We start from the raw sequence: 25,964 nt of genomic DNA on the forward strand, positions 1-25,964 counted from the left end.
TTATTTAAATAGTTTTACATGTACATGCACTGGAGAGAGAGATGCATCTCATCATGCCGCAATCCTTTTTTCCCAGCCTTCCTGCTGTTTAAGATCTTGGGCATGTGCAAACAAACCTGATGCATTTCCAAGCCTATTGGGGGATCTGAACTGGTGATCAGCCATGTGACTTCCAGCACTGAAGGTCAGTTTGTTACTGACTGTGCCATTAGCTCATACTGCCTATCTTTTTTTTTTCGAGAGGTTTTTGCTATAGGGTACGTGCGCTTGCCAGGAAGAGAGAGAGAGACAGAAAGCGAGAAATCACCCTTCGGGGGGATGGTCACGTCACAATCCCTTCTCCTCCATTATCCCCTCAGGATCTTGGGCACACATGCACACACGCCCAGCGTGAGTTTTAAGCCACTGGGTCCGGGACGCAGTTGACTACATGGGAGTCCAGTGACATAGTCATTACACTAACTGCTGGTCCCCATACTGCCCATGTCTTGAACTGATCACCATAGACTGAAGCTGTCATGCACATGAGAATGTGACTGAAATGGTTCTCAAAAGGATGTGAAGAGAGCTTTATTTTGCAGTAAAGTACAAGAGTGTAGTGCAGGTTTAAAAGAAGGACATTCAATGTGTTGCAATGTTTAGAACATTTTATTAAAGTACAAAATTGTAAATTAGGCTAAACAGACAAACATAGTAAATATTTACAAAAACACTGATAACGTCACTCAGTCACACACAGGTAATAGTGCAGAAAGGTCTCAAAATGGATCTAATGGCTCCCTGGTGAGCATGGCAGCAACGTCCTATGTAAGCTCTTGGGCAAATGTTGTTCCCCATTCTGGCACAATCCAGTGTTCCCTGGGAATCTGTTTTTTGGAGAGTCAGACCCAGAGGCAGCCAGAGAGGACAAGTCAAGAGCCGAGATAGCCATCTAACCGGTCTACTTTTCTTCATCCCATTGACTGTGTTGAGGTTATATAGCACAGTTAAGGAGTTGTTCTCCAGCCTCTGTGATATTCAAAAGGATGAGTGGTAAGAGCACCTTCTCCTTGCTTGAATAAAAACTCAGCTAATAAAAGGTGGAGTGGAGTATCTGTACTAGAACTATACAAAGTTCTATCTAATGGAAATTACCTATAAAAAAACTAAGATAAAACAGAATCACGCTCTATCTCAAATTTAATAAAAGTAGGAAGGGAGGCAGAGTGACAGTTTAAAATCACAGTGCTCTGGTTCTAGCTTAATGAATAGCCATTGATCAAACTATGCCGAAGTGACTACATAACTATCTCTAGAGTCCAGAACGTAAAACCAGATCATAAAGACAAAACAGGCACAAAACAAAGACAAAGCAGAGAGAAAACAATGCCCATGAAATAGTTACTATGTAGACAGTATTATAAAAAGCTGAAGGATATTTGGGTTTTACTCACTTCACTTTGATAGTCCTGTATTTAAGAATACCTTCCCCAAACTAAATTCACAGGGGAAGAAATTAAGAGCTTCAGTTAACTTTAAAACCAGTCTTGGGCTCAATAAGACCACTATTTAAGAGAAACACTTCACATTTAAAATAGATCATCTTCATCAGACTCTTCAAGGTACTTTATAGGTTTCTTTGACCGTCCAGATTTTGCCCGAGGAGACACAGCTGAGTCCACATGGAAATCATCATTCTCCCTCTTGGATTTCTGAAAGAAAAAAGCCCAAGTATTATGCATAGTGTAAATCTGATAGCGTAGTTACAACGTAAAATATGTATCGGCAGGTGGCAAAGGAGGAGGGTGGTGCTGTGTGACAGTGGAGCCACACAGGGAGGCCCAGGGTTTGGAGGCCAGGTGAAATCGTATGTTCCAGGCACATTGGCAGATGTACCCATGATCCTGGTGGGAGGATCAAGGCAGGCAAGATTCTGTCCTGGTGAAGGAGGAGATTCCCTGTGTCTATCTTAGTAAATAAATAAATAAACAAAAATAAATGATATCAACAGAGTACAATTTGAGGAATTTTCTATCTGCTACTAAATAGTAAGAGACAGATTTAAGGCAACTTTCTCACTGAGCAACTCTCCCCCCACTGAGTAAATAAATGGCTATCTAATGTTGTTACAACACACAGGTAAACTAACAGATTTTGAGAATTAAATTTATTTTCTTTCTTTCTTTTTTTTTTTCTTTCTTTTTTTTGGAGAGGTTTTTGCTATAGGGTGCATGCGCTTGCCAGACAGAGACAGAGAGACAGAAAACGAGAAATCACCCCCCCCCCAGGAGGGATGGCCACGCTGCAATCCCTTCTCCTCCATTCTCCTCTCGGGATCTTGGGCACGCATGCACATGTGCCTGGCATGAGTTTAAGCCACCAGGTCCGGGACTCGAACCACGGTCGACTACGTGGGAGTCCAGCAACATAGCCATTACACTAACTGTTGGTACCCTTTCTTTCTTTTTTGGAGAAGTTTTTGCTATAGGGCACATGTGCTTGCCAGAAAGACACAGAGAGACAGAAGTGAGAAATCACCCCCCAGGGGATGGCCAAGCTGCAATCCCTTCTCCTCCATTCTCCTCTCGGGATCTTGGGCACGCATGCACATGTGCCTGGCATGAGTTTAAGCCACCAGGTCCGGGACTCGAACCACGGTCGACTACGTGGGAGTCCAGCAACATAGCCATTACACTATCTGCTGGTCCTGAGAATTAAAATTATTTTCTTTAAAAAATGACAAAAGTGGGGCCAGCAGGTGACATGGTGGTTAAGGTGCTAGACTCCCACATAGCTGACCACAGTTTGAGTCCTGGACCTGGTGGCTTGCTTTCTTACTTTCTCTCTGTCTCTGGTGAGTATACATGTTGTATAGCAAATTAAAAAAAAAAAAAAAAAAGAAGAAACGAAATAATTCTTTAAAAAATTGACAAGAGCAAAAGCCTAAATATGTTTCAAAACTTTCATGGCAAAAAGATGAACTAGGATAATTATTCACCTTGCTTGTGATTGCTTTAGAAACAATTTTCTCAAAATTTGAGTCAGAATCATCAGAAGTAGATGGTTTCCTTTTGCGACGATTCTTGGTTTTGGCAGGTTCAGGTTTTTGAGAGGCATCAGACTTCAGGGTGGGATCTCTCTTGGTTCCTTTTGGAGCAGCCCTTTTTTGGGCACCAGTAGTGGAGGTAGAAGATTGACCTGCAAGTCAACATAGGCATTCACTATGGCCACTCTTAAATGAATATATTTTCTTGTGAACGTATTTTTGGAACCTGCATATATTTAGCATAGGAAAAGACAAATTTTCTATGTAGAAAAAAAAAGCGAAATTATGTTAAGAGAATCAAAAGTATTCCTAAACATTCAATTTTAAAAACATGCTTTAGATGAAATACTTGTAACTGCTTATAAAATCCATCCCTGTCATAGAAATGAGCTAGATAATGTCTGGGGTTCTGAGAAATGTGCTGATTTCTAAACCTTCTGACTACCAACTTTGATTATAAAGATCTAAAAGAAATTGTTTCCACTTGGAAAATATTAATTTTATTATCAATAGTAAATTTGGGAAGAAAAAATTGAAACTGACTTGTGGAAACCAGGTAGTTAATCCCAGTATTAACCTAGCGCAAGGATTCAGGCTTACTTTTTGCTGCTGTCTTCTTCACTGTCACATTCTTTTTAGAAGCTGGGTTTATAATTTCAGTTTCAGCAGGGGAATCAGTAGCAGGAAGGCTTGAAGAAACTGGTACACTGTTCTTAGCATCATCAACCTCGAGGTCCACTACTTCATATGCGAAGGCAAACAGCACATATAAGTAACACTTGGAAACCCACTTACTGTTTTGTTTCTGCTATGAATTCCTATCTTAACACCAAGATTATAGCTTTTGTTTTCCTTTTTTCCTTATTTTGGAAATTTGCATGTGCTTGCTGGTCAGAGACTTAAAGTGAGAAAGCATCCCTATATGGGATGGTCGCACTGCAATCCCTTCTCTTCCCTTTACACACGTGCACATGTACCCGGAGTATTTCTTTTTGTTTTTTTTGAGAGGTTTTTCGCTATAGGGCGCATGCGCTCACCAGACAGACAGAGAGAGACATAGAGGTTTAATTTTTTGGTTTTCTAGCTCTTGGCATAGTACCTGGGAAGCACTATGAATCCTTTGACTGTATTAAGTGTAGAGCCTATTCATGGGCAATACTAAACCCAATGAATAATACCAACATAATCTTAACAAGAACTAAAATTTATTTTCAAAGGAAATACTTGGATAATGGAGCCAGGAATAAAACCCAGTTGTACCAGGACCAGCAGTTGGCGTAATGTGACCAACAGGTGGTGTAATGGCTATGTTGCTGGACTCCCACATAGTTGACTGCAGTTCAAGTCCCAGACTTGGTGGCTTAAACTCTCGCCTGGTGCATGCCCAAGATCCCATGAGGAGAACGGAGAAGAAATTGTGGCATGACCATCCCCCCGGGGGTGACTTCTCACTTTCTGCCTCTTTGTTTCTCCGTCTTTCTGGTGAGCACATGCGCCCTATTGCAAAAACTTCTCCAAAAAAAGAGAAAGAACCCAATTGCACCTGAGCGTTCTAGTAAGCAGGTATCTCATTATTTTTACTTACTTGACATGGTACTTTTCAGTGGCTTTGATTCTTTATTAGTATGCCTAAAATAAAAAAATAACATTCTGACAACAAGTCTAAATGTTATCATACAACAAATAATACATTATCTACTATTAAAAACAATTATGCGGATCAGCAGGTGGCTTGGTGGTTAAGGTGCAGGACAGACGGCCAACAATGGTTCAAGTCCTATACCTGGTGGCTTGCTTTCTCACTCCCTGCTACCTTGGCCAAATGGAAATAAATGAATGAATAAATAAAATTAAATATCTAATCCTAAAAAAAAAAATTTTAAAAACCCAAAAAAATGATTATGATGAGGGCCGGCAGGTGGCACGGTGGTTAGGAGTGCTGAACTCCCACATGGCCAACTGTGGTTCAAGTCCCGGGCCTAGTAGTTTGCTTTCTCACTTTCCCTCTTTCTCTCTCTACTCTGTCCCTCTCTGGTCAAAATTGAAATAAATGAATAAATAAAATTAAATAAAGTGGGACCAGCAGGTGGCATGGTGGTTAAGGCACTGGACACTCCCACATGGCTGACCACGGTTCGAGTCCTGGACCTGGTGGCTTACTTTCTCACCTTCTCTCTCTCTCTCTCTGTGTGTCTCTCTTTGGTCAAATTAAAAATAAAAATGAATGAATAAATAATAAAGTTAAAGAAATAATCCTTTTTTTTTTTGGAGAGGTTTTTGTTATAGGGCGCGTGCGCTCGCCAGACAGAGAGAGAGAGAGACATAGAGACAGAAAGTGAGAAACCGCCCCCAGGGTGGGTGGTCACGCCGCAATCCCTTCTCCTCCATTCTCCTCTCAGGATCCTGGGCATGCATGCACACGTGCCCGGCGTGAGTTTTAAGCCACCGGGTCCGGGACACGAACCACGGTCGACTACGTAGCCATTACGCTAACTGCTGGTTCCCAAGAAATAATTCTTTTAAAAAAGGAAATAAAGTAGTTATTCTTTTAAATAAAATTATTTATTTATTTATTTATTTATTCATTCATTCACTTACTTTAATTTGACCAGAGAGAGACATAGAGAGAGAGGAAAAGTGAGAAAGCATGTCACCAGGTCTAGGACTCGAATTGTGGCCAGCCATGTGGAGTGTCCCGCGCCTTAACTACCATGCCACTTGCATGCCCCCTAGATAAAGTAATCCTTAAAAAAAAAAACAAAAAAACACCCAAAACAAAAAACAATTATGATGGATGGGACCAGTGGATGGCGTGATGACTGGACACCCATGGGCATCATTGGACGCCCATGTAGCGGACTGTGGTTTGAGTCCTGGACCCAATAGCTTAAAATACATGCCAGGCATGTGTGCATGTATGCCCAAAATCTCAAGAGGAGAACGGAGAAGAGATTGATTGTGGCATAGCCGTCCCCCCAGGGGGTGATTTCTCATTTTCTGTCTCTGTCTCTCCAGCAAGTATACACGTCTTATAGCAAAAATCTCTCTAAAAACAAATCAAAACAAAATAAAACAATTATGAGGGGTCAGCAGGGGGTGTGGTGGTTAAGGTACTGAACTCCCACATGGCCAATCATGGTTTGAGTTTCAGGCCTGGTGGCTTGCTTTCTCACCTTCCCTCTCTCTGTTGAGCATGTGTGCCCCATAGCAAGTTAAATAATATAAAATAAAATAATTAAAAACAAACAAAGAACCTAATCCTCATAGGGCCAGCAGGTAGTGTGGTAATGGTTCTGGACTCTTACATGGCTGACCATGGTTTGAGTTCCGAACCCGGCTGCTTAAAAATCACACTGGGCCCATGAGTGTGTGTCCCAAATCGTATCCTAAACCCTGAGAGAAGACTGGAGGAGAAGAGAAGGGACTGTGAAGTGGCATCTCCTCTTGGCGTGATTTCTCATTTCTCTTGTCTCTTCTCTGGCAAGGGGATGTACCCTATGGCAAAAATCCAAAAATCAATAATCATGATTCGTATTTGATAAGATACTTACTTTTGGGAAGTTTTGGTCTTAGGTGGACTAGCATCGGATGGTACAAAATCTTCATCCTCACTGTTTTCATCAAAATCTGAGAAATCATCATCTGAATCCAAATCCATTGTGAATTTGGTTTTTGCTATTAAAAACATATACAAAGAATCAAAGAGGATGATAGGGAAAATATTTAATCTACAGATTGATATATTTAATTAACATTTAAGTTCAGTTTCAATTTATGAAAAGATGCTTCAGCTTTTCAGAAATTTAATATAATTGCTGCTCTAAAATACGGTAATTTCTGGGATTACATGTTCTACAGCTGTCCTTACCTGCTGCTCTCCGTGGCTCTGTTTCGCGTGGAGGGACATCAAAGTTACTTTCATTACTACTCATATCTGACTCTGAATCAGACCAGGGGTTTTTCTTCTTTCCTTTTTTGATTGGTTTAAATGGCAATGTACTTTGTTTCTTTGTCTTGGTACCTAAAAAGGACACAAAAATTAACCACCTAAAAGTTAGTATGTGCTAAATGATTACTAGTTAGATTTAAAGTTAAATGTGTGCTATATTGTAAGGCCAATATATTATGTTAGCATGGGACACAAAAGTTACTACTTTTCCTTAAGTTACTAAGATATTTCTATTTGTTTTATGTATCTTTGTATATAAATGATAAATATCTACAAAAATAGGTACCTAAGGATATATTGATCAATAAAATAGAATTGAGAGTCTATGAATAAACTTTAACATTTATTGTCAACTGATTTTGACAAGGGAAAAGACAGTCAATTCAGAAAAAATGTTTAATTTTATTTTTAATTTGCCAGAGAGCTGGTCTTATGAATTATGTTCTTACTGGGAATTATTTAATTTTATTCATTTTTATTATTGCTATTATTTTTTTAATTTGCTGTAGGGCACGTGTACTCACTCACCAGAGAGAGACAGAGACAGAGACAGAGAGAAAGTGAGAAAGCAAGCCATCAGGTTCAGGACTTGAACTGTTGTTGACCATATAGGAGAGTCCAGCAGCTTAACCACCAAGCCAACCTACAGATCCTATGAATTATGTTTTAAATAGAAACCGATATGACCAGATTTGCATTTTTCTCACCAGAGAGACAGAGAAAAGAGAGGAAAAAGCATTCTTCACCGGGTGTGGTCATGTTGCAATCCTTCCTCTTTCATTTCTCTGTCCTCAGGATTTTGAACACATATGCCAGGCATGTTTTTAAGCCATTGTGGCTGGGATTAGAACTATGTAGCTGGTCATGTGGGATCTAGTTCCATCAACAATAGGTCACAGGGCTGGCCTATGATGACTTTTCAACATACAGCACCTGGGGAACTGGGTATCCACATGCAAAAGAAGAAGTTAGACTCCTTCTTACATCATATATAAAATTCCAAGTGAATTACAGACCTAAATGTAAGAGCTAAAACTATAAAACTTTTTAGAAGAAAATATAAGGGTTTCCCCTCGTGACTTTGGATTTGGAAATGGTTAGAATATGATATCAAAAGCATCAGTGACAACCACAACAAAATGGGTAAACTGGATTTCAAGAAGTTTAAAAGTTGTCCTTTAAAGGACACCATCAAGAAAGTGAAAACCTGGGCCCAGCAGATGACAGTGGTTGTTAATAAGGCCCTGGACTCTCACATGGCTGACTGTGGTTTAAGCCTTGGACCTTGTGGCTTGTTTTCTCACTTTCTCTCTCTCTCTGTGGTGAGGACACGTGCCCCAAAACAAATAAAAAAACAAAACAAAAAATAAATTCTAAAACAATGTTAAAAAAAAGAAAGTGAAAACTCACACAGAATGCAGAAAATACTTATATATCATATCTGATAAAGAACAGTTATCTAGAATATGTAAAGAACTCGTACAACTCAATGAAAAAAGACAATTCAATGAGCAAAGAATCTGAATAGATATTTCTCCAAAGATATAAGCACATGAAAAGATGTTCAACATCATTAGCCAAATACAGAAATGCATATAGAAACCATAATGAGAGAGTACTTCATACTCATTCAGACGTCTAGAATCAAAGAAAAAGGCAATAACGAACGCTGGCAGGGGTGTGGAGAGACTGGAATCCTTATATATGTATTGCTAATAGGAATGTAGAATGGTAAAGCTCTTTTGGAAAACAGTCCCAATAGTTTCTCATAAGGTTAGACAGAGAATAATCACATGGCCCAGAGGTGCTAATTGTAGGTTTCTACCCAAGAGAAATTAAATCAGAAGCGCCCACAGAAATGTGTATATGAATGTTCACAGCAGCACTTTCACAATAGCCAAAAAGTGGAAACAACCCAAATATCCATCAACTGAAGAAAAATGATATAGCCATACAATGGAATAGTTTGGCAATAAAAAAAAAATAGTACATGGATGACTCTTAAAAACATTATGCTAAGTGAAAGAAGTCATCCATAAAAGGCAAATTATATGATTCTTTTTTATTAAAGACTTATTTATTTAATTTGACTAGAGAGAGGCAGAAAGACAGAGAGAGAGAGAGGGAAAGGGAAAATGAGAAAACAAACTGCTAGATCCAGGACTCAAACCACGGTCAGTAATGTAGGAGTCCAGCACCTTAACCACCACTCCATCTGCTGGCCTCAATTATATGACTCTATTTATAAGAAATGCCCAGAACAGGTAACTCTACTAGAGACAGTAGACATTTTAGTGGTTGCCAAGTGGGGAGAGGGGACTGGCAGGAAATGATGAGTGACTGTTAATAAGGACAGTATTTCTTTTTGGGGTGATGAATTGTTCTAAAATTGTGACTATACTAAAACTAATGAATGGTATACTTAAAATGGGTGAATTTGGTATGTGAATTTCAATAAAGATGTTAAAAATGTAGTAATCAAATGGTTAGTAGAATGGTTACCTCCATTTAGTTTACTGAGTGTTAACTATATCCCAGGTATGTTGGGCTTTAGGAATAAAACAAACATGACTAAGATGTGGCCCTTGCCTTATAGTTTATATACTAGATAGAACCTCGTAAGTGGCTAGAAAGTAAACTCTAATTAAGTAGGTGTCTTCTTAGAGTTCAGCTAAAGGATTTAAGTTACTGAATTAGCAAACTATTTCATAACAAAATGATTTCTTCTAAAATGAGTCAAATACCAAGGACAATATTAGGGAGATTCAAGTATAATTCAGGCATGGCCCTACTTCATATTATTCAATTAAAACTCAACAAAAACGTAGCAAACGTCTATGTGGAATGTACTAGGTAACACACACAATTTAATCTCAACTTTATTCCATTTTCTTTATATTATGATACCTGGCTCTCTTCTTTGCTTCTTCTCTATTCTTTGTTTTAGGCCTTCTAGTTCTACACCATCCTCCTGAGGGCTTCCTTCAGTATTTTCACTCTAAACATAGCAAGACAAAAGTGGTCAAGCTCTGTCGACTTATTATCTGGAATAGTACACAGCCAAACAATACAAATATATGGTCAAACAGTGTTTTTTACTTTGGATTTTGGTTAAGGACTCTAAATAAAAGTACGGGCATAACTTTACAGATACTCGAGCATAAAGTTATGGTCAAGTATAGGATAAATTCAAAATTATGGGACTAGATACTTTATAATACGTTTAATTTTAAGAGGTAATATGCTTATTCAGTGTATGATGTTTTCGAGAGTGTTACCTTAATTTTCTTTTTAATTTTCTTTTCTGCCTCTGCTTTCATCTCTATGGTCACTCGAGGAATGACTCTCTTTCCACGTGGAGATGGTAAAACTTCAGCTACTTGTGTTTTTTTTCCCTTTCCTTTCCCCCCTTTCCCAGGAAGTCCTATTTGTTCATCTTGTTTTTCTTTGGCTTCAACGGCCTATAAAAGGACATAAGAAAGCAAGCTTAATGAAGACATCATAACATCTAGAAGGCAACAGTTAAACTGATTTTGTATTTTAATTTTAATTTTTTAAAAGAGGCTTTTGCATTAGGGCAAGTGCACTTGCCAGAGACAGAGAGACAGAAAGTGAGAAATCACCTTCCCCCAGGGAGGATGGCCCTGCTGCAGCACCCTCTACGCTAACTGCTGGTCCCTCTATAATACAAATTCTAACATGACATTTTAAACCACACACCTCCAATTCTTCAATAAAAGCAGCCAAGTCTTCTTTCCACAAATCTGATGGACTCTTTCTCTTTAATGTGTCCAGCTCTTGTTCCTTCATAAGACAATCAGAAAATAGAGTTAATATGTGCGCAAAAATAGCATTTTCACGCAACACACAATTAAAATGTCACTTTTATCATTAGAATAAAACTAAGCAACATGGAGTATCCTATCATTAACTCACTTTTTCATTTCTTAGTTTGCACAATTCATCTTTCTTTTCCTTGGTTAGATACCAAAGGGGCATATCGAGAAGGTAGTTGAAGGTTGGCCCAGAATCTGTTACAGAGTCAGTCTTTTCAGTTTCTTTTTCATTGTCACTCTCTTCATTTTCTTCTTCGTCTGGAACCTAAAGGATGCATTAAAATGTAGTTTTAATAAAAAAAAGTGAAAGTTAAACATTATATGTAGTCTTTAACAATATAGGAAAGTGTCAATCAAGAAATTACCTTTTGTTGGGCTTCTTTCCAGGCCTTCACAGGATCTGAATCGTATCCCCTCTGAATTAGAACTTTAATTAATTCTTTCTTAGGCTTGTTTTCTATGAAAAAAAAAAAAAAAGTAAATAGAGAAAATGTTTTGAGCAATATTTTAGGAAAGGGATAAGGTTTTACCATATAAAGTAAAAGATCAAAACTGGAAATTAAACTGTTGCATTCATTTGTGCACCCTGGTATGTAGTCAAGCGTTCTCCCTGAACTATTCATAAATGTAAATTACCACAAGGGGGCAGTCAAATCATATATGAGATTGTGATCCAATCTAAACTCTTAGACCACTATCAAAATCTCTTATTTCTGCTAAGTACATAATTTGGTTATATTCTTCTTTATTTTTAAAAAGAATTACTTATTTAATTTCATTTATTATTATTATTATTTTAAAACTTGCTACAGAGTATGTGCACTCACTAGAGTGTGGCAGAGTGAGAGACAGAGAGAGAGTGAGAAAGCACATCACCAGGTCTGGGACTTGAACCATGGTCAAACATGTGGAAGTCCAGTGCCTTAACTACCATGCCACCTGCTGGTCCCACTGTTTTTTTTTCAGAACTTTTAGTCAGGTTTTTAGTGCCACTTATACTAAGACTGATGTCTCCTAACCATAGTCCTCTGTGATGTTTGTTCCCTTTTTCTGTATTATTTCTCTTTCAATGTCTATGCAGACAACTTATACTTTGAATGATACTGAGTCACTGGCTACTACATATAGAATAAGTTTCAGAATACTGCCTTTCATCAACTGACTTGACACAGATTACATATTTAGATCGTTAAGTGGGTAGTCCCTAGTGTTTCCTGAATTCCAGTCAACTGAGGACAATCTTTACTCTTTATTTTTCTTTAGGTCTAATGTTATTCAGTTTAAATCTTGCCTTAATCATATTAGTGAAGTGGATGATACGCTAATGCTATTTCTTTAAACATACATGAAGGGGTGTGGTGGCGCCCTCCCTATGGCAAAAATTACTGGAGGCTCAAGGATTGCTGCATTGAGTCCATCTCTCTTTGTATTTCTCTCAAAGTACACATTTTTTTTTTTTAAGAAAGAGAGGAAAAAAATACATGAAAATAAAATGTTTACGATTAAACATCTTTGTGTTCCATAAAAAATTTTCCTACAATCTCCAGTAGCTCATGTTATTGTTACTCTGGGACTTGCTACATAACTCATTAAAGTTATCTGGCCTAGAGTCAGCAGGTGGAGCAGTGGTTAAGGTGATGGACTCACACATGGCCAACTGTGGTTCAAATCCCAGACCTGGTGGCATGCTTTCTCATTCCCCACTCTTCTGTTGAGTACACATGTCCTACAGCAGCTTTAAATAAAACAAACAAAAAAACCCTAATAAATAATTCCCTTTTAAAAGAATTACTTAATTTATCAACATTATTTTTATTTTTAATTTGACCAGAGAGAGGGAAATTGAGAAAATAAGCCACCAGGTCTGGGACTCAAATCACAGTTGGCCATGTGGGAGTCTAGCACCTTAACCACCACCTACCTACCCCAGAAAATCTTTTTTTTTTTTTTTTTTTAAGAGTTTTGCTATAGGGCATGTGTACTTGCCAGAGAGAGACAGAGAGAAAATGAAAAATTACCCCCCAGAGGGGGATGGCCATGTTGCAATCTCTTCTCTTCCATTCTCTTTCTGGGATCTTGGGTGCAGACACCTGTGCCTGGTGTGATTTTCAAGCCACCAGTTTCAGGACTTGAACCACAGTTGGCCATATGGGAGTCCAGCAATATAACCACTATGCCATCTGCTGGTCGCATAGTTTTTTAGGGAAAAAAATTAGTTATCTGGCTTTCCTAGTCCCTCCTGGCCAGACTTGAGCTATTTCTTTTAATCTTCTTTTTAAAAAATATTTTATTTAAGGACCAGCAGATGGAGTAATGGTTACGCTGCTGGATTTCCACGTAGTAAGCTGCGGTTCAAGTACTGGACCCGGTGGTTTAAACTCACGCTAAATGTGTGTGTGTATGTATGCGTGCCCAAGATCCTGAGAGGAGAATGAAAGAGGGGATTTATGGCGTGATCATCTCCCCAGGAGGTGATTTCTCACTGTCCGTCTCTCAGTCTCTGTCCTTCCAGTGTACACATGTCCTATAGCAAAAACCTTTCAAAAAAAAAATTTAATTCTATTCATGATGATGAATATTTTTTAATTTGGCCAGAGAGAAAGAGGAAGTCAGAAAGCAAGCCGCTAGATCTGGGACTCAAACTGTGGTGGGCCATGTGAGAGTCCAGAGACGTAAGCACTACGCCATCTGCCAGCCCTTCCTTTCTTTTTTTTAAAAGAATTATTTTATTTAACTTTATTTATTTTTAAAATTTGATCAGAGATGGGGAGAGAGAGAGATAGAAAGTGAGAAAGCGAGCCACCAGGACTGGGATGCAAACGGTGGTCGGCCATGTGGGAGCCTAGTGTCCTTTACCACCACACCACCTGCTAGCCCCTTAATCTACTTTCTTATACCCCAGGTTTACTTACTGTGCACTTAAACCCTAACTTAGTTGCTTCTAACTTTTCAAAAAGAAAAAAAGAAAACCTCAAAGACATGATTTTTCAGTCTTGGGTATATAATTTGCTTACAATATAAGCTATTTTTTGAAGTCTTCCTTTTTTTTTTTTTTTTTTAGATCAGAGTTAATATATCTTCTCTCTCTCTTTTTAAATACTTATTTTTATTTAACTTTATTTAATTATTTATTTTTAAAAATTTGACCAGAGAGGGACAGAGCGAGAGAGAGAAAGTGAGAAAGCAAGCCACCAGGTCCGGGACTTGAACTATGGTCGGCCATGTGGGAGTCCAGCGCCCTTAACCACCACACCATCTGCCGGTCCCAATATATTTTCTCTTGATCAATCAGTATACACAAGGTCTTCTAGCTCTCAACTCTCTTCCTGTGTAAATGTCAACTAAATCTTGATTTTTTTCAAGATGCTCAATCTAAGTAAAAATAATCTCTTTCAAACTATTGGGTTGTCAGAAAAATCATGATACATTTTTGCATAAAATACATCATGACTTTTCTGACAACCCAATATTAACCCCCAAGTAGGTATTTAAAATAAACGCCCGTGGGGCCAGCAGGTGGGATGCTGCTTAGGGTGCTGGACTTGCTTCTTGCTTTCTCACTTTCCCTCCCTCCCGCCCTTTCTCTGTGTGTCTCTGGTGAGCACATGTGCCCTGTAGTGTAAAAAACTTAAAAAAAAAACTATTAAATAAATAAATAAATGAAATGCCTTTGTAAGTAACCCGGTGAGTTACATGAATTTTGCCTTTTCTCCCACCAAAAATGTTTAGTTTGGTATAAATGTCTAAAAACATACCAATGATTATTTTTCCATCTATTTTCTCTAAAATAAAGCGAGCCTGATTGTTCAGTTTAGCAGACTCAGCACCAAGCATTCCCAGAAGCCATTCTTTTCTTAATCCATAATATTTAAGTCTGAGTTCAAAGAAGTCTCGTAGAATATCCAACACTGTGTCATATTTCTTTAAACAGCCTACATGGTCAAAAAGCACCTGGAAAAGGAAAGCAAGATTAGAGTCAAGAATAGGTAAGAAGACTAAGCTTTATAAAAGTAGCCTATGATATTCTTTTAAAATTATTAATCTTTAATATACAAGTTAAAAACCTACATATCTCTCATAAGGTAAGACATACCATAGAGTTGCATGTTAGACTAGTTTGGAGTTTAAAGACTTTGTGTAGTCCAACTCTCTCTGCCTCTGCCAATTTTTCTTCAGTCATCTTCACAACAAACTTCACAGTGGTATCAGTATGGTATTCCTTATAGTCTGTTATGAGAGGGGGGGTCTTCTCAGTGCCATTCAACATGGGCTCTAAAACTTGTTCTTTATACGTCTAAAGAAAGAAACAATCCTTTGTAAGCTTCTAAAACCTAGGCTCCTGAATAGTCAATAGCAGTAGTACAAAACATTATTTCTCCCAATCACAAAACCAAAACAGAAATCCATAATTACTTACCTGGGTCCATGTTCTGATGGGAAGCTCTGAGATTTCAATGGTTGTGGAATTTAGAATAGCTACTTCACCACTAATCACGTATTGATTTGGAGCCAGCTCTTCAATAGTACCCTTGAAGTTCTTGTAACTTGGCAGCTAAATTGGTATTTTAAAAACAAGTTTTCTAAGTGTGATATTAAAGACAGAAATCATAGTGATGGTTCAACAATAAATATAACTATGAAATATACAATTAATTTCTTATGTGTATCATCTTTAATCATAAAGTCTACTCAATTGAAACCCAAGGAAAATTAATACACACAGAATAGTTACCATTGGCAAAAGTTCTTCTCCATCCATCAAACGTCTGATATTATTTACAACTTCACGAACATCAAAGTTGGGGATTTTGCAGGACCACCCAGTACCGATTCCTTCAGCGCCATTTACCAGCACCATGGGTATAATAGGAATGTACCATTCAGGTTCAACGCGCTGGTTGTCATCGTATAAGAATTTCAATGTGTGATCATCTTTTGGTGGAAATAATAACCGAGCCAAAGGACTAAAGAAAACAACCAAATAATGTTATTTTATAAAAATACTGGCTTCGACACTTAATTTTCATGGAAAGGACATGTGCTATCTCATACCTATACATAAAAATCACTTTGGCTTTACTTGTTGACGAGTATTTATTGGGCTGGTCCCATAGTCTAGTGGTTAAAGGAAGCCGGATCCTGCATGGCTGATTACAGTTTAAGGACTGGCCCTGGCCCTGGCAACTTGAAAAACACCCCAAGTGCAAGTGTGTGCAGTGCCCAAAATCCTGATAGGATGGCACAAGGACGAGAAAGGAATGTGGTGTGAGCATATACCACTGGGGCTGGAGGATAGGGGAGAGTGGAGGAGTGCTTTCTCCCTCTCTTACCTCTTTCTGGCAAGTGCATGTGCCATTTGGCATTAAAAAAAAAAAAATAGGGGACCAGCAGATGGTGTAATGGATATGTTGCTGGACTCATATGTGGCTGACCGCGTTTTGAGTCCCAGACTGATCGGCAGTTTGAAACTCATGCTGGGTGTGTGCATGTGTCCAAAATCCCGAGAGGAGAATGGAGGAGAAGGAATTGTGGTATGGCCATTCCCCCTGGAGGGGGTGATTTCTCATTTTCTGTCTATCTCTGTCTCTCCGGTGAGTGCACGCACCCTATAGCAAAAAAATCTCTTAAAAAAACCCCAAATACATAGTGGGGCCAGCAGGTGGCGTGGAGGTTGGGACACTGAACTCCGACATGGCTGACCATAGTTCGAGTCCTGGACCTGATGGCTTGCTTTCTCACTCTTTCTCACTCTGGTCAAATGGAACAGTAATAATTAATAATGTGCAAAATTATTCTTTTTTTTTTTTTAAAGAGAGACTTTTGCTATAGAGTGTTGTGCTCGCCAGTGAGATAGAGACAAATGAGACAGAAAGTGACAAATCACCCCCACAAGGGGGATGGCCACAGTGCAACCCCTTCTCCTCCTCTATTCTCTTCTCGGGATCTTGGGCACACATACACACGTGCCTGGTGTGAGTTTTAAGTTGCTGGGTCTGGGACCTGGGCCATGGTTGGCTGTGTGGGAATCCAGCAACGTAACCATTATGCTATTTGCTGGTCCCCAAAATTCTAAAAAATAAAAAAAATATTTATGGAGCATCTCTCTGTGCCAGCCACTGGGGACTAAAGTCTCAGCACTCAAGGAAATCATGTTATAGTACAGGGAAATAGACAATGACCATACTTGTGTCAGGTGTTAGGGTAAAGGCTAAGGAAAAAAAAGGAGGAAAGTATGATGGAAGGCGTGCTAAGGAAAGATAATCCCTTTTTGATAGCCAAACATTGAGCAGAGAGAAGAAACTGAGGGAATCAGCTATGTAGATAACTGGAGAAAGAATACTGTAGGCAGAGGGACCAGTAAGTAAAAGGTCCTGAAGAGGAATGTGCTTGGCCTATTTCAGTATAGGCAGAGCCAGCATGGTAGGAGCATAGATGGTATGAGAAGAAACCAAAACCTATAGGGAATGGGGGCACAGATCATTTAAGGAGTGCTTAGATAAAAAAGATGTTTATATTTTAGTCTGAATGAAGTTACAAGGCTCTAAACCAGTGACCTATTTTTTAAAAAACTGGCTGCTATAAAAGAATGGTAGAGGGACCAGCAGTTGGCATAATGGCTATGTTGCTGGACTCCCATGTAGTCAACCATGGTTCGAGTCCGGGACCCAGTGGCTTAAACTCATGCTGGGAATGTGTGCATGCGTGCTCAAGATTCTGAGAGGAGAATGGAGAAGGAATTGCGGTGTGGCCATCCCCCCTAGGGGGTGATTTCTTGCTTTCTGTCTCTGGAGAGTGCTCACGCCCTATAGCAAAAACCTCTTAAAAAAACCCAAAAAACAAAAAGATGGTAGATGGTACTCTGTATTACAAGTTAGATGAGAGGGTAGCTTAGTATTTTTCTTTTTTTCTTTCTTTTTTTTTTTTAGAGACGTTTTTGCTATAGGGTGTGTGTGTGTTCGTCAGAAAGACAGAGACAGAGACAAAAAGAGAGAAATCAGCCCCAGGGCGGGATGGCCATTCCACAATCCCTTCTCCTCCATTCTTTACTCAGGATCTTGGGCATGCACGCACACGTGCTCAGCGTGAGTTTAAACCACTGGGTCTGGCACTCGAACCATGGGTGACTACATGGGTATCCAGTGCTGCAGCCATTACGCCATCTGCTAGGCTCGAGGGCGGCTTAGTATTTTTCTAGTGCAGAGCCCATAGAATCTGCTGATGAATTGGATGTACGTGTTGAAAAATGGAGTCGGGGTGACTTCAAACAGAATCTATTGTCAGAGTCCAAATAAAGAACAGTTTCAAGGAGAATGGAATGATTAATAACTGTCAAGGGGCCAGCAGATGATATAGTGGTTACATTGCTAGACTCCCAGATGATCAACTGGAGTTTGAGTCCTGGACCTGGTGGCTTGAAACTCAAACTGGATACATATGCATGCATGCCCAAGATCCTGGGAGGAGAATGAATTGTGGTGGGGCCATCCCAGCTGCGGGGTGATTTCTCACTTCCCCTCTCACTGTTTGTCCCTGTCTCTGGTAAGCATATGTGCCCTAAGGCAAAAACCTCTAAAAAGAAAAAAAAAAATTGTGTCAAATGCTGCTTTAAGGTTGGATAAGAGCTGTGAATTGACCACTCAAGATGAAATTTCCATAGACTTGTAAAGAAAGTAGAATTTGTGATATTTAGCAAGAATCAAGGTCTTTTTACTCAGACCTAAACTCTACATTAGGGTTCCTCAACCTTGGCCCAATTGACACTTCGGTTGGATAATTCTTTGTTATTGAGGGCTGTCTGTGGATTGTAGGGTTATTTATAGATGTACCCCAGTCCTCTGCCCACTAATTGCCAGCATTTTCCAATTGAATTTGTCCATTTTTAGTCTACTAAGTCTCACTTTGCTTTAAAACTGAAAATGGCAACTGAGTAGAAATTGAAAGCATACCCACCTGAGCATTGTAAAGATATAGCGAGGGCTGGCAGAATCCTTGCCGCCGTGTAGTCTGGTACCAAACTGACCAATGGGTTGCAAGAGGTTTAGATTATTGCTACCCACAAAATTCTGAGCCAAATTGATAATGGTCATCATTAGCGACATCTGGGGGGAAAAGATGAATTAATTTGACTTGTAGGCTTCCAATAATACATATCCATTATTATGACTAAACCTCATATTACTCCTCTAAGAGTTTATGATGTTTTGTGACTTCCTCAAATAAATATATGGCAAAAGGGTTATCTAAACCCAATACTTCTGGCTGCAGTTGAGGTCTCTTACTTACAAAGTTCAAAGTCTATTGAACTTTGAAGGTACAGTTCCTCTCCTTACCAAAGGAAAATGAAATGCTTCCTTCTTTTGTTACAGAATACAGCTCATTTCTATTCTAGCACGTGTCACTTTATTTTAGTCTGTGTGTATGTGTTGGCCCTATGACTAAATTGTGATTTTACCTTGAATGTAGGGAACATATTTTATTTCTCTTTGTACTTCTTGGTATTTGGTAATCATTCAACAAATGTTAGTCAGGTGAACTGTCCTGTGCTGTCCCCACTGTCTTTTGACTTAAAGCAGTAAGTAAAACAACCATCACATTAAAAATTTCTAGAAACTGGTCTAGTTGATGGTTAAAATGGCTAGATCGCATGTGGTTGACTGTGCATGCATGCCCAAATATTCTGAAAGGAGAAGAAATGGAGAAGGGATTGTGGCATGACCATCCCTTATGGAGAGTGCTTTCTCACTTTCTATCTCCAGAGAACAAACATGCCATACCTTTGGCAAGTTAAAAAAAAGAAATATTATACAAATTTATAGGTAATTTAGTTTTTAAAATTGTTTTACATAACAAATACAAAAAAGCAATTCAATCACAAAATAAAAAAGCAATATATGTTCTTGTCAAGTCAAACAACTCAGATACAAAGAGTAAAAGCTTTCTTTTCCAATTTCTAAGGTAACTAAAGTGAACAATTTGGAGTATATTTTTCCAAACACTTTAAATACTGCTCTGCTCCCTTACCCTCGACATAGAACAGTAGTTCATGGACAGTCTTCAGTGTCAGTGTATATGGTTCTACTGAAGTTATCAGAGTCCATGAATACATGCGTCAAAATTTGTTATAACAATTTTCCAACAGATGGACATCTTGGATGACTAAATTTTGACATCACAAAATTTGGCTATTTTATAGTTTGATAGATTTTACTAAAATGTTCTCACTACAGATATTCTCACCAAATATGTTTGGAGAATGACTTTGCAGGCATTTCTGCTATAAATAATGCTTTCTGGAAACATTGTGGATTATATGTTTACCTCACCATGATGATAAGAAGACATTTCAGCCACTGACCCAGCTAGCTGGGCAACCTTCACCTCACGCTTGTCATTCCGCTTGAAACAAGTAAACAAAACCTTTCTCTGGCCTGGTTTCAAACCTTTAAAAATGAAAGAAGGTAAAACATTAGTATTAACAGTTTAACGACTTCTAGATTTATTCCTCTTGTGGTAAATATATACTAACCGGCTGACCTCATAGCGTAATAGATATGTGCTGTGTGTAGGGAGCTGGACCCCATATGACCAACAATGGTTTAAATCCTGGCCCCAGTGGCTTTAAAAAGATGTCAAGTGTATGTATGTGTTTATGCCCAGGATCCTGATAGGATGGATCAATGGAGGAAAAGGATTGTAGTGTGACCAGGCCTCAAATTAGGGTCTCGCTTTCTCTCTGGCATTTGCACGTATCTTCTGGCAATAAAAGCAAATAAAAACAGATTAATAAATGGGAACTACTCACCATCCACCATAGATGGGATAGATCTCTCATTATCAGAATTTGAGAACAGGATAAGTTCCTTGTTTATGAAATCATTGTATGTCAGATATGTGGTAGTTTGCCCATACAAGTAATCCTGAAGGACCAAAGACGGTATTTTAATGCATGATTTAATTTAACATAAAAAAGTACTCTTAAGATGGCACAAAAATGTATGATCCCCTTATGTATTAGAACAAAGTTGACAATAAATTAAACATTTAAAATAAAAAAGACCATTTTCCTAGCACTGCTTAATACAAAAATAAGGCAAAAAAGGCACTCAAAACCATAATTTCTAATAATTCTTAAGTCCCTAAATAATACAGATTTATACAAAAGTAATTTATGTCTTAAAGAAAAAGCAAGTTTAATTACTGCGTAATTAGAAAAAAACTGCATTGCCTCTGTAATTTCTGCAGTTTCTTTCAGGTTCAATATATTTATGCAGTGATCTAAGTAAGAGTATTTAGGGGCCAGTAGTGGTGATTAAGGGTGCTGGACTCCCACATGGCCAACCACAGGTTTGAGTCCCAACCTGGTGGTTTGCATTCTCACTTTCCCTTTCTCTCTCTCTCTCTCACTCTGGTCAAATTAAAATAATTAAAAAAAAAAAGTTAAATAAAATAATTCTAAAAAAAAAATATTTACATAGTTGCCTTATTATAGTAAATTTTTCACTGAATAACTATTTAGTAAGTTTAATTTACTAGAATATCAATCCTAAAAGGTTAGTCAAATATATTTCGGAAATATATTTAAAATTTTACCTCAGGAAGGCCAAGTAACTTTCGCTGTCTTCTATCTTCCATGAAATGAGTTAACCATTCTTTTCGATCATCTATCTGTTTTTTGCTAAAGGCCTATAAATAAGATGAAAAAGAGGTGATGGTATTATAGGCTTCAAAACATTTCTTCTATAAAAAACAATCACAAAATCTCATTTTCTAAAATATCTTTTTTTTTTTTCCTCTAGGATATTCTTACTTGGAAACATTCCATTCTTTTAAACTCCATATAAACACTGAAATGTCTCAATGAACTAGCTAAGGTAGTTTTATGTAAAATTAGAATGTTTATATAAAATACAACTCAAACTCACCAGGCTGATTGCAGCATCATCTTCAGGACCAGAATATTTGAATTGGATACGATGTCTTTTCATATCTGCAAAATATTCTTTAGCTTCTTTTGATGTGCTGGTGCCCAAACCTATAAAACCAAGAACAGCAAGTTTTCCTATATAACCTTGTACATTGGTATATAACAAAATGAGTAGTTCTGGGGCCAGCAGGTGGAGTGGTGGTTAGGGTGTTGAATTCCCACATGGCTGACCAGGGTTCAAAACCTGGACCCATGGGGTCCAGCAGATTGCCTAATGGTTATGTTGCTGGACTACCACATGGCTGACTGCAGTTTGAGTCTCGGATGTGATGGCCTGAAACTCACACTGGGCGTGTGTGCATGCATGTGCAAAATCCCAAGAGGAGAATAGAGGAGAAGGGGTTGCAGTGTAGTCATCTCCCCAAAGGGGTGATTTCTCTCTTTCTGTCTCTTTCTGCTGAGTGCACACACCCTATACCAAAAAATCTCTCAAAAAAGAAGAAAGAAAAAACTTGGACCTGTGGGGCCAACAGGTGACATAGTGGTTAAGGTGCTTAACTCCCACAGTCAACCACAGTTTGAGTCATGGACCTGGCAACTTGAAACTCATACCCAACAAGTGTGTGTGTGTGTGTGTGTGTGCGCGCCCAAAATCCCAAGAAGAGAATGGAGAAGGGATTGCAGCATGGCCAATCCCCCCTGGGGGGTGCTTTCTGGCTTTCTGTCTCTGTCAAGTGCATGCACCCTATACCAAAAAAATCTCTCAGAAAAGAAGAAAGAAATAACTTGGACCTGTGGGGTCAACAAGTGGCATAGTGTTTAAGGTGCCTGACTCCCACATAGTCGACTATAGTCCTGGACCCAGCAACTTGAAACTCATGCCTGGCATACATGTGTGCATGCCCAAAATTCCAAAAGGAGAATGGGAAGAGAAGGAACTGCGGTGTGGCCATCCCCTCTGAGGGGATGATTTCTCTGCTTTCTGTCTCTCTGTCTTTCTGGCGGGTGCACATGCACTGTGGCAAAAATCTCTTAAAAAAGAACAAACAACAAACAAACCAAAAAAAATAACAAAACTCTGGACCTGGTGGCTTGAAAGTCACATATAAATAGAAAAAAATCATAAAAGAATACAGAAAACTTATAAAGAAAAAGCTATAGCCAAAACGAGTAGTTCTATATGAGTTTCATCACAAACCTTTGTAATACTTGACTTTCCATTTTTTATGATTTGGAGTAGAACTCTTCCATTCTTCAAATTCAGGAAGGCTATAGAAAGCTATTTCTTGCTTGTTTTTAGAGACCTGTGGTAAAGGACACATTTCTATGACTTTGCATGCTGTGGGATCTCATGTACACCACCTTACATCTCTAGGATTATATGTATATATCCAGGTTTGAGGAGTACAGCTATAAAATATCCATAATCAGGGCTAGCAGGTGGCACAGAGGTTAAGGTGGCTGGATTCCACATGGCTGGCTCCGCAGTTTGAGTTCCAGACTTGGTGACTTGAACAATACCTGGTGTGCATTCCCCAAATCTCCAACAGCAGAAGGGGCTGTGGTATGGCTATCCCCTGGGGGTGATTTCTCACTTTCTCTTTCTCTCTCTGGCAAGTGCACCCATCTTATAACAAACTTAAAAATAACAAAATAAGATACCCATAATTATATTTTATAAATAACTATACCTTTACAATAGGGGTGATAAATTCCTCCAGAAAACGATGTCGCAGAAGAGAGGGCCAGTTGTGATGGATAAAATTGATCAGCAAGCCTTTGATATGGGATCCATCTTGGTCCTGGAAATATTTAGGAAGCCAAAACACAAGAATATTGTTTAGAAACTAAAAAAATGACGATTGACCTGGAAATTTCTTAAAAATTTTTCTATGGGAATAGATAAAGAAAGGCTATTTAAGTCCAAATTCATTTAACCTGTAAATGCAATACATATGATATAAGCATATCTGATTAGATATTGATTAGAGATGATAAATAAAGCTCCTAGCTAACTAATTTCTTTTCACAGCAGGAAAGCAATTTAACAACCAGATATGCCTAATTAAGCTTAACAATCTAAAATATTTGAGAACAAACTTGACCTGATCTGTCATAATCATTATTTTCCCATAGCGAAGAGTCTTCAATGAATCTTCATCTTCATAGTTTTTCTTGTACTGAAGACCCACAATCTTGATGATATTGTTAATTTCGGCATTTTCCATGATCTGAAATGAACGCACATCAAAATTTATAAAAATTTATAAAAAAATTTATAAATGTGAAAAGAACAAAGAAGTATAAGAGTATATGTTGCTTAGTTTTTCTTGAGCTCTACTATTTTAAGTTACTACCCTATACTTTAAGTCAGAGATATCTATTAAAATATGTTACAATATATCCAATTTATTAAACTGTTTAAAAATTTTTCAAAATACACATGAGGAAATTAATATAGGTATGAAGCCCTGCATTACAAACTAAATGAGATTCTAGATAGTTTTATATTCTACCTGTTTATGAGAAGCTTCTCGAACATTGAGTATTTTTCCTCTAAGAGGGAAAACTCCATATTTATCTCTACCAACCACACCAAGACCTGAAACAGCCAAAGTTTTGGCTGAGTCTCCCTCAGTCAGGATGAGCGTACATTCAGCGGAGCTTCGGCCCCCTAAAATAAAAATACACAAATTAATATTAGCACATTCAGTTCAATCTCAAATATATTAATTTGGACATGTTATTACTAACCTATGAATCAAATAACTTACAATTAATAATGAATTGGCTTAGGAGTAAAATGGAGCTAATAAGTAGATATATATTTTAGCTAAAATACATAGTAAATAAAAAAACGTTTCTTAATTTTTTTATGAGATTGACACTACTGCTAAACATTCCCTTGATTGTATTATATTAAAACATTGTTAAAACAAATAGATCATTACACATACATTCTTAATATTTAGTCTCAAGTAGCATCTCAACATTATTTATAACAACCTAAAATTAGAAATTACCTAAATGTTTAATAACAGGGAATTGGTTGATTTTAACAATTAAGTTATTCTGTTGAATATTAAATTGCAAGGGGAAAATACACATGGTATGCTGTTAATGAATAAGACAAACAACTGCATTATAAGACTTAAAGTATGAAAACACGATTAAATGTGTACCTGCATCATTGGCATCATCGAGTTTGGGAATCCCCTTGATTCTGTTATGTTTTACAGCTGAACACTTCTTGTTCAACTGAACTTGGGCCTTAAACTTTACCCAGTTTAGTATACTTTCAACAATACCACAGCCAATTGCCTGAAAAAAGAAGATTCACATTAGGGTAAAAGAGTTCTATCAGAAATGTAGAATGCAAAGGAGGCCCCGTGCCCCAAATAAAAATTCAGAGCCAGCCCTGCGGTACAGCAATAATATGCTGCTCAAGAGAGGTTGGATTCCCCATGGCAACCTCAGTTTGAATGCCCAGCCAGTTGGCACACATGAATACCCATGAATTGATGGGCTGGATAACTGGGGAAGGGGATTGAGGCATGACAGGACCCTGTGGAGGGTGCTCATTTCTCTGATCATTCTCATGTGCATGCACACATGCTTTATCACAAATAAAGGGGGAGGACACAAATAATTCAAAGATTGAAAAGAAAGAATGGGGGGACCAGTAGGTGGTGTGGTGGTTAAGGCACTAGATACTCCCACATGGCCAACCATGGTTCAAGTCCTGGACCTAGTGGCTTGCTTTCTCATTTTCTCTCTCTGTGTCTCTCTCTGGTCAAGTTAAAATAAGTGAATGAATAAATAAAATTAAATAAATAATTCTTAAAAAAACAAAAAAGAAAAGGAAAGAGAGAATGGATCAGTCTGTGTCCTGATGGATGTGGGAGGTGAATCCCGTGTAGGCAACCACAGTTTTAAGTTCCAGACTCAGCAGCCTGAAAACCACATTAGGAGCCTGTGTGCCCAAAATTCCAAAGGGAGAGAGAAATGAAGAAAAAAATAAAGAAGCATGACTATTTCCCCTAGGAAATGTTTTCTTTCTTTCCCACATTCTGTCTCTTTCTGGCAAATACATACCCTCTAGTAAAGGGGGAAAAAAAATAAAAATGCAGGTTATCATCACTAAAGGAGCTAGTTACCTTTCCTGGCTCATTTCTTCAATAAATATTTAATATGTACTTACATTGTGCTAAGCTACTTGTTTGAGATATA

The 25,964-nt window shown here is 38.2% G+C and overlaps 1 protein-coding gene across 2 annotated transcripts in view; it reads right to left on the minus strand.

Annotated features, from left to right (window-relative positions):
• Nucleotides 1-629: 629 nt before the first annotated feature.
• Nucleotides 630-25,964, minus strand: part of TOP2A (DNA topoisomerase II alpha) — a 36,185-nt gene continuing 10,850 nt past the window's right edge. For both annotated transcript variants that reach the window (XM_006155940.3, XM_006155939.1), the window contains 25 exons: nucleotides 24,917-25,055; nucleotides 24,251-24,408; nucleotides 23,840-23,965; nucleotides 23,426-23,536; nucleotides 22,933-23,038; nucleotides 21,733-21,842; nucleotides 21,401-21,493; nucleotides 20,613-20,727; nucleotides 20,129-20,250; nucleotides 18,761-18,909; nucleotides 15,543-15,774; nucleotides 15,228-15,362; nucleotides 14,904-15,104; nucleotides 14,566-14,761; nucleotides 11,176-11,267; nucleotides 10,911-11,075; nucleotides 10,695-10,778; nucleotides 10,253-10,435; nucleotides 9,882-9,972; nucleotides 6,894-7,046; nucleotides 6,577-6,700; nucleotides 4,611-4,654; nucleotides 3,626-3,766; nucleotides 2,978-3,177; nucleotides 630-1,691 (listed from right to left, as the gene is read on the minus strand). In XM_006155940.3, the coding sequence (XP_006156002.1) occupies nucleotides 1,569-1,691; nucleotides 2,978-3,177; nucleotides 3,626-3,766; nucleotides 4,611-4,654; nucleotides 6,577-6,700; nucleotides 6,894-7,046; nucleotides 9,882-9,972; nucleotides 10,253-10,435; nucleotides 10,695-10,778; nucleotides 10,911-11,075; nucleotides 11,176-11,267; nucleotides 14,566-14,761; nucleotides 14,904-15,104; nucleotides 15,228-15,362; nucleotides 15,543-15,774; nucleotides 18,761-18,909; nucleotides 20,129-20,250; nucleotides 20,613-20,727; nucleotides 21,401-21,493; nucleotides 21,733-21,842; nucleotides 22,933-23,038; nucleotides 23,426-23,536; nucleotides 23,840-23,965; nucleotides 24,251-24,408; nucleotides 24,917-25,055 (3,393 nt within the window). In that variant the 3' untranslated portion in view covers nucleotides 630-1,568. The remainder of the gene's footprint in view (nucleotides 1,692-2,977; nucleotides 3,178-3,625; nucleotides 3,767-4,610; nucleotides 4,655-6,576; nucleotides 6,701-6,893; nucleotides 7,047-9,881; nucleotides 9,973-10,252; nucleotides 10,436-10,694; nucleotides 10,779-10,910; nucleotides 11,076-11,175; nucleotides 11,268-14,565; nucleotides 14,762-14,903; nucleotides 15,105-15,227; nucleotides 15,363-15,542; nucleotides 15,775-18,760; nucleotides 18,910-20,128; nucleotides 20,251-20,612; nucleotides 20,728-21,400; nucleotides 21,494-21,732; nucleotides 21,843-22,932; nucleotides 23,039-23,425; nucleotides 23,537-23,839; nucleotides 23,966-24,250; nucleotides 24,409-24,916; nucleotides 25,056-25,964) is intronic.

This window comes from Tupaia chinensis, unplaced genomic scaffold (assembly GCF_000334495.1).
Source record: "Tupaia chinensis unplaced genomic scaffold, TupChi_1.0 Scaffold000477_1, whole genome shotgun sequence".
NCBI lineage: Eukaryota > Metazoa > Chordata > Mammalia > Scandentia > Tupaiidae > Tupaia > Tupaia belangeri.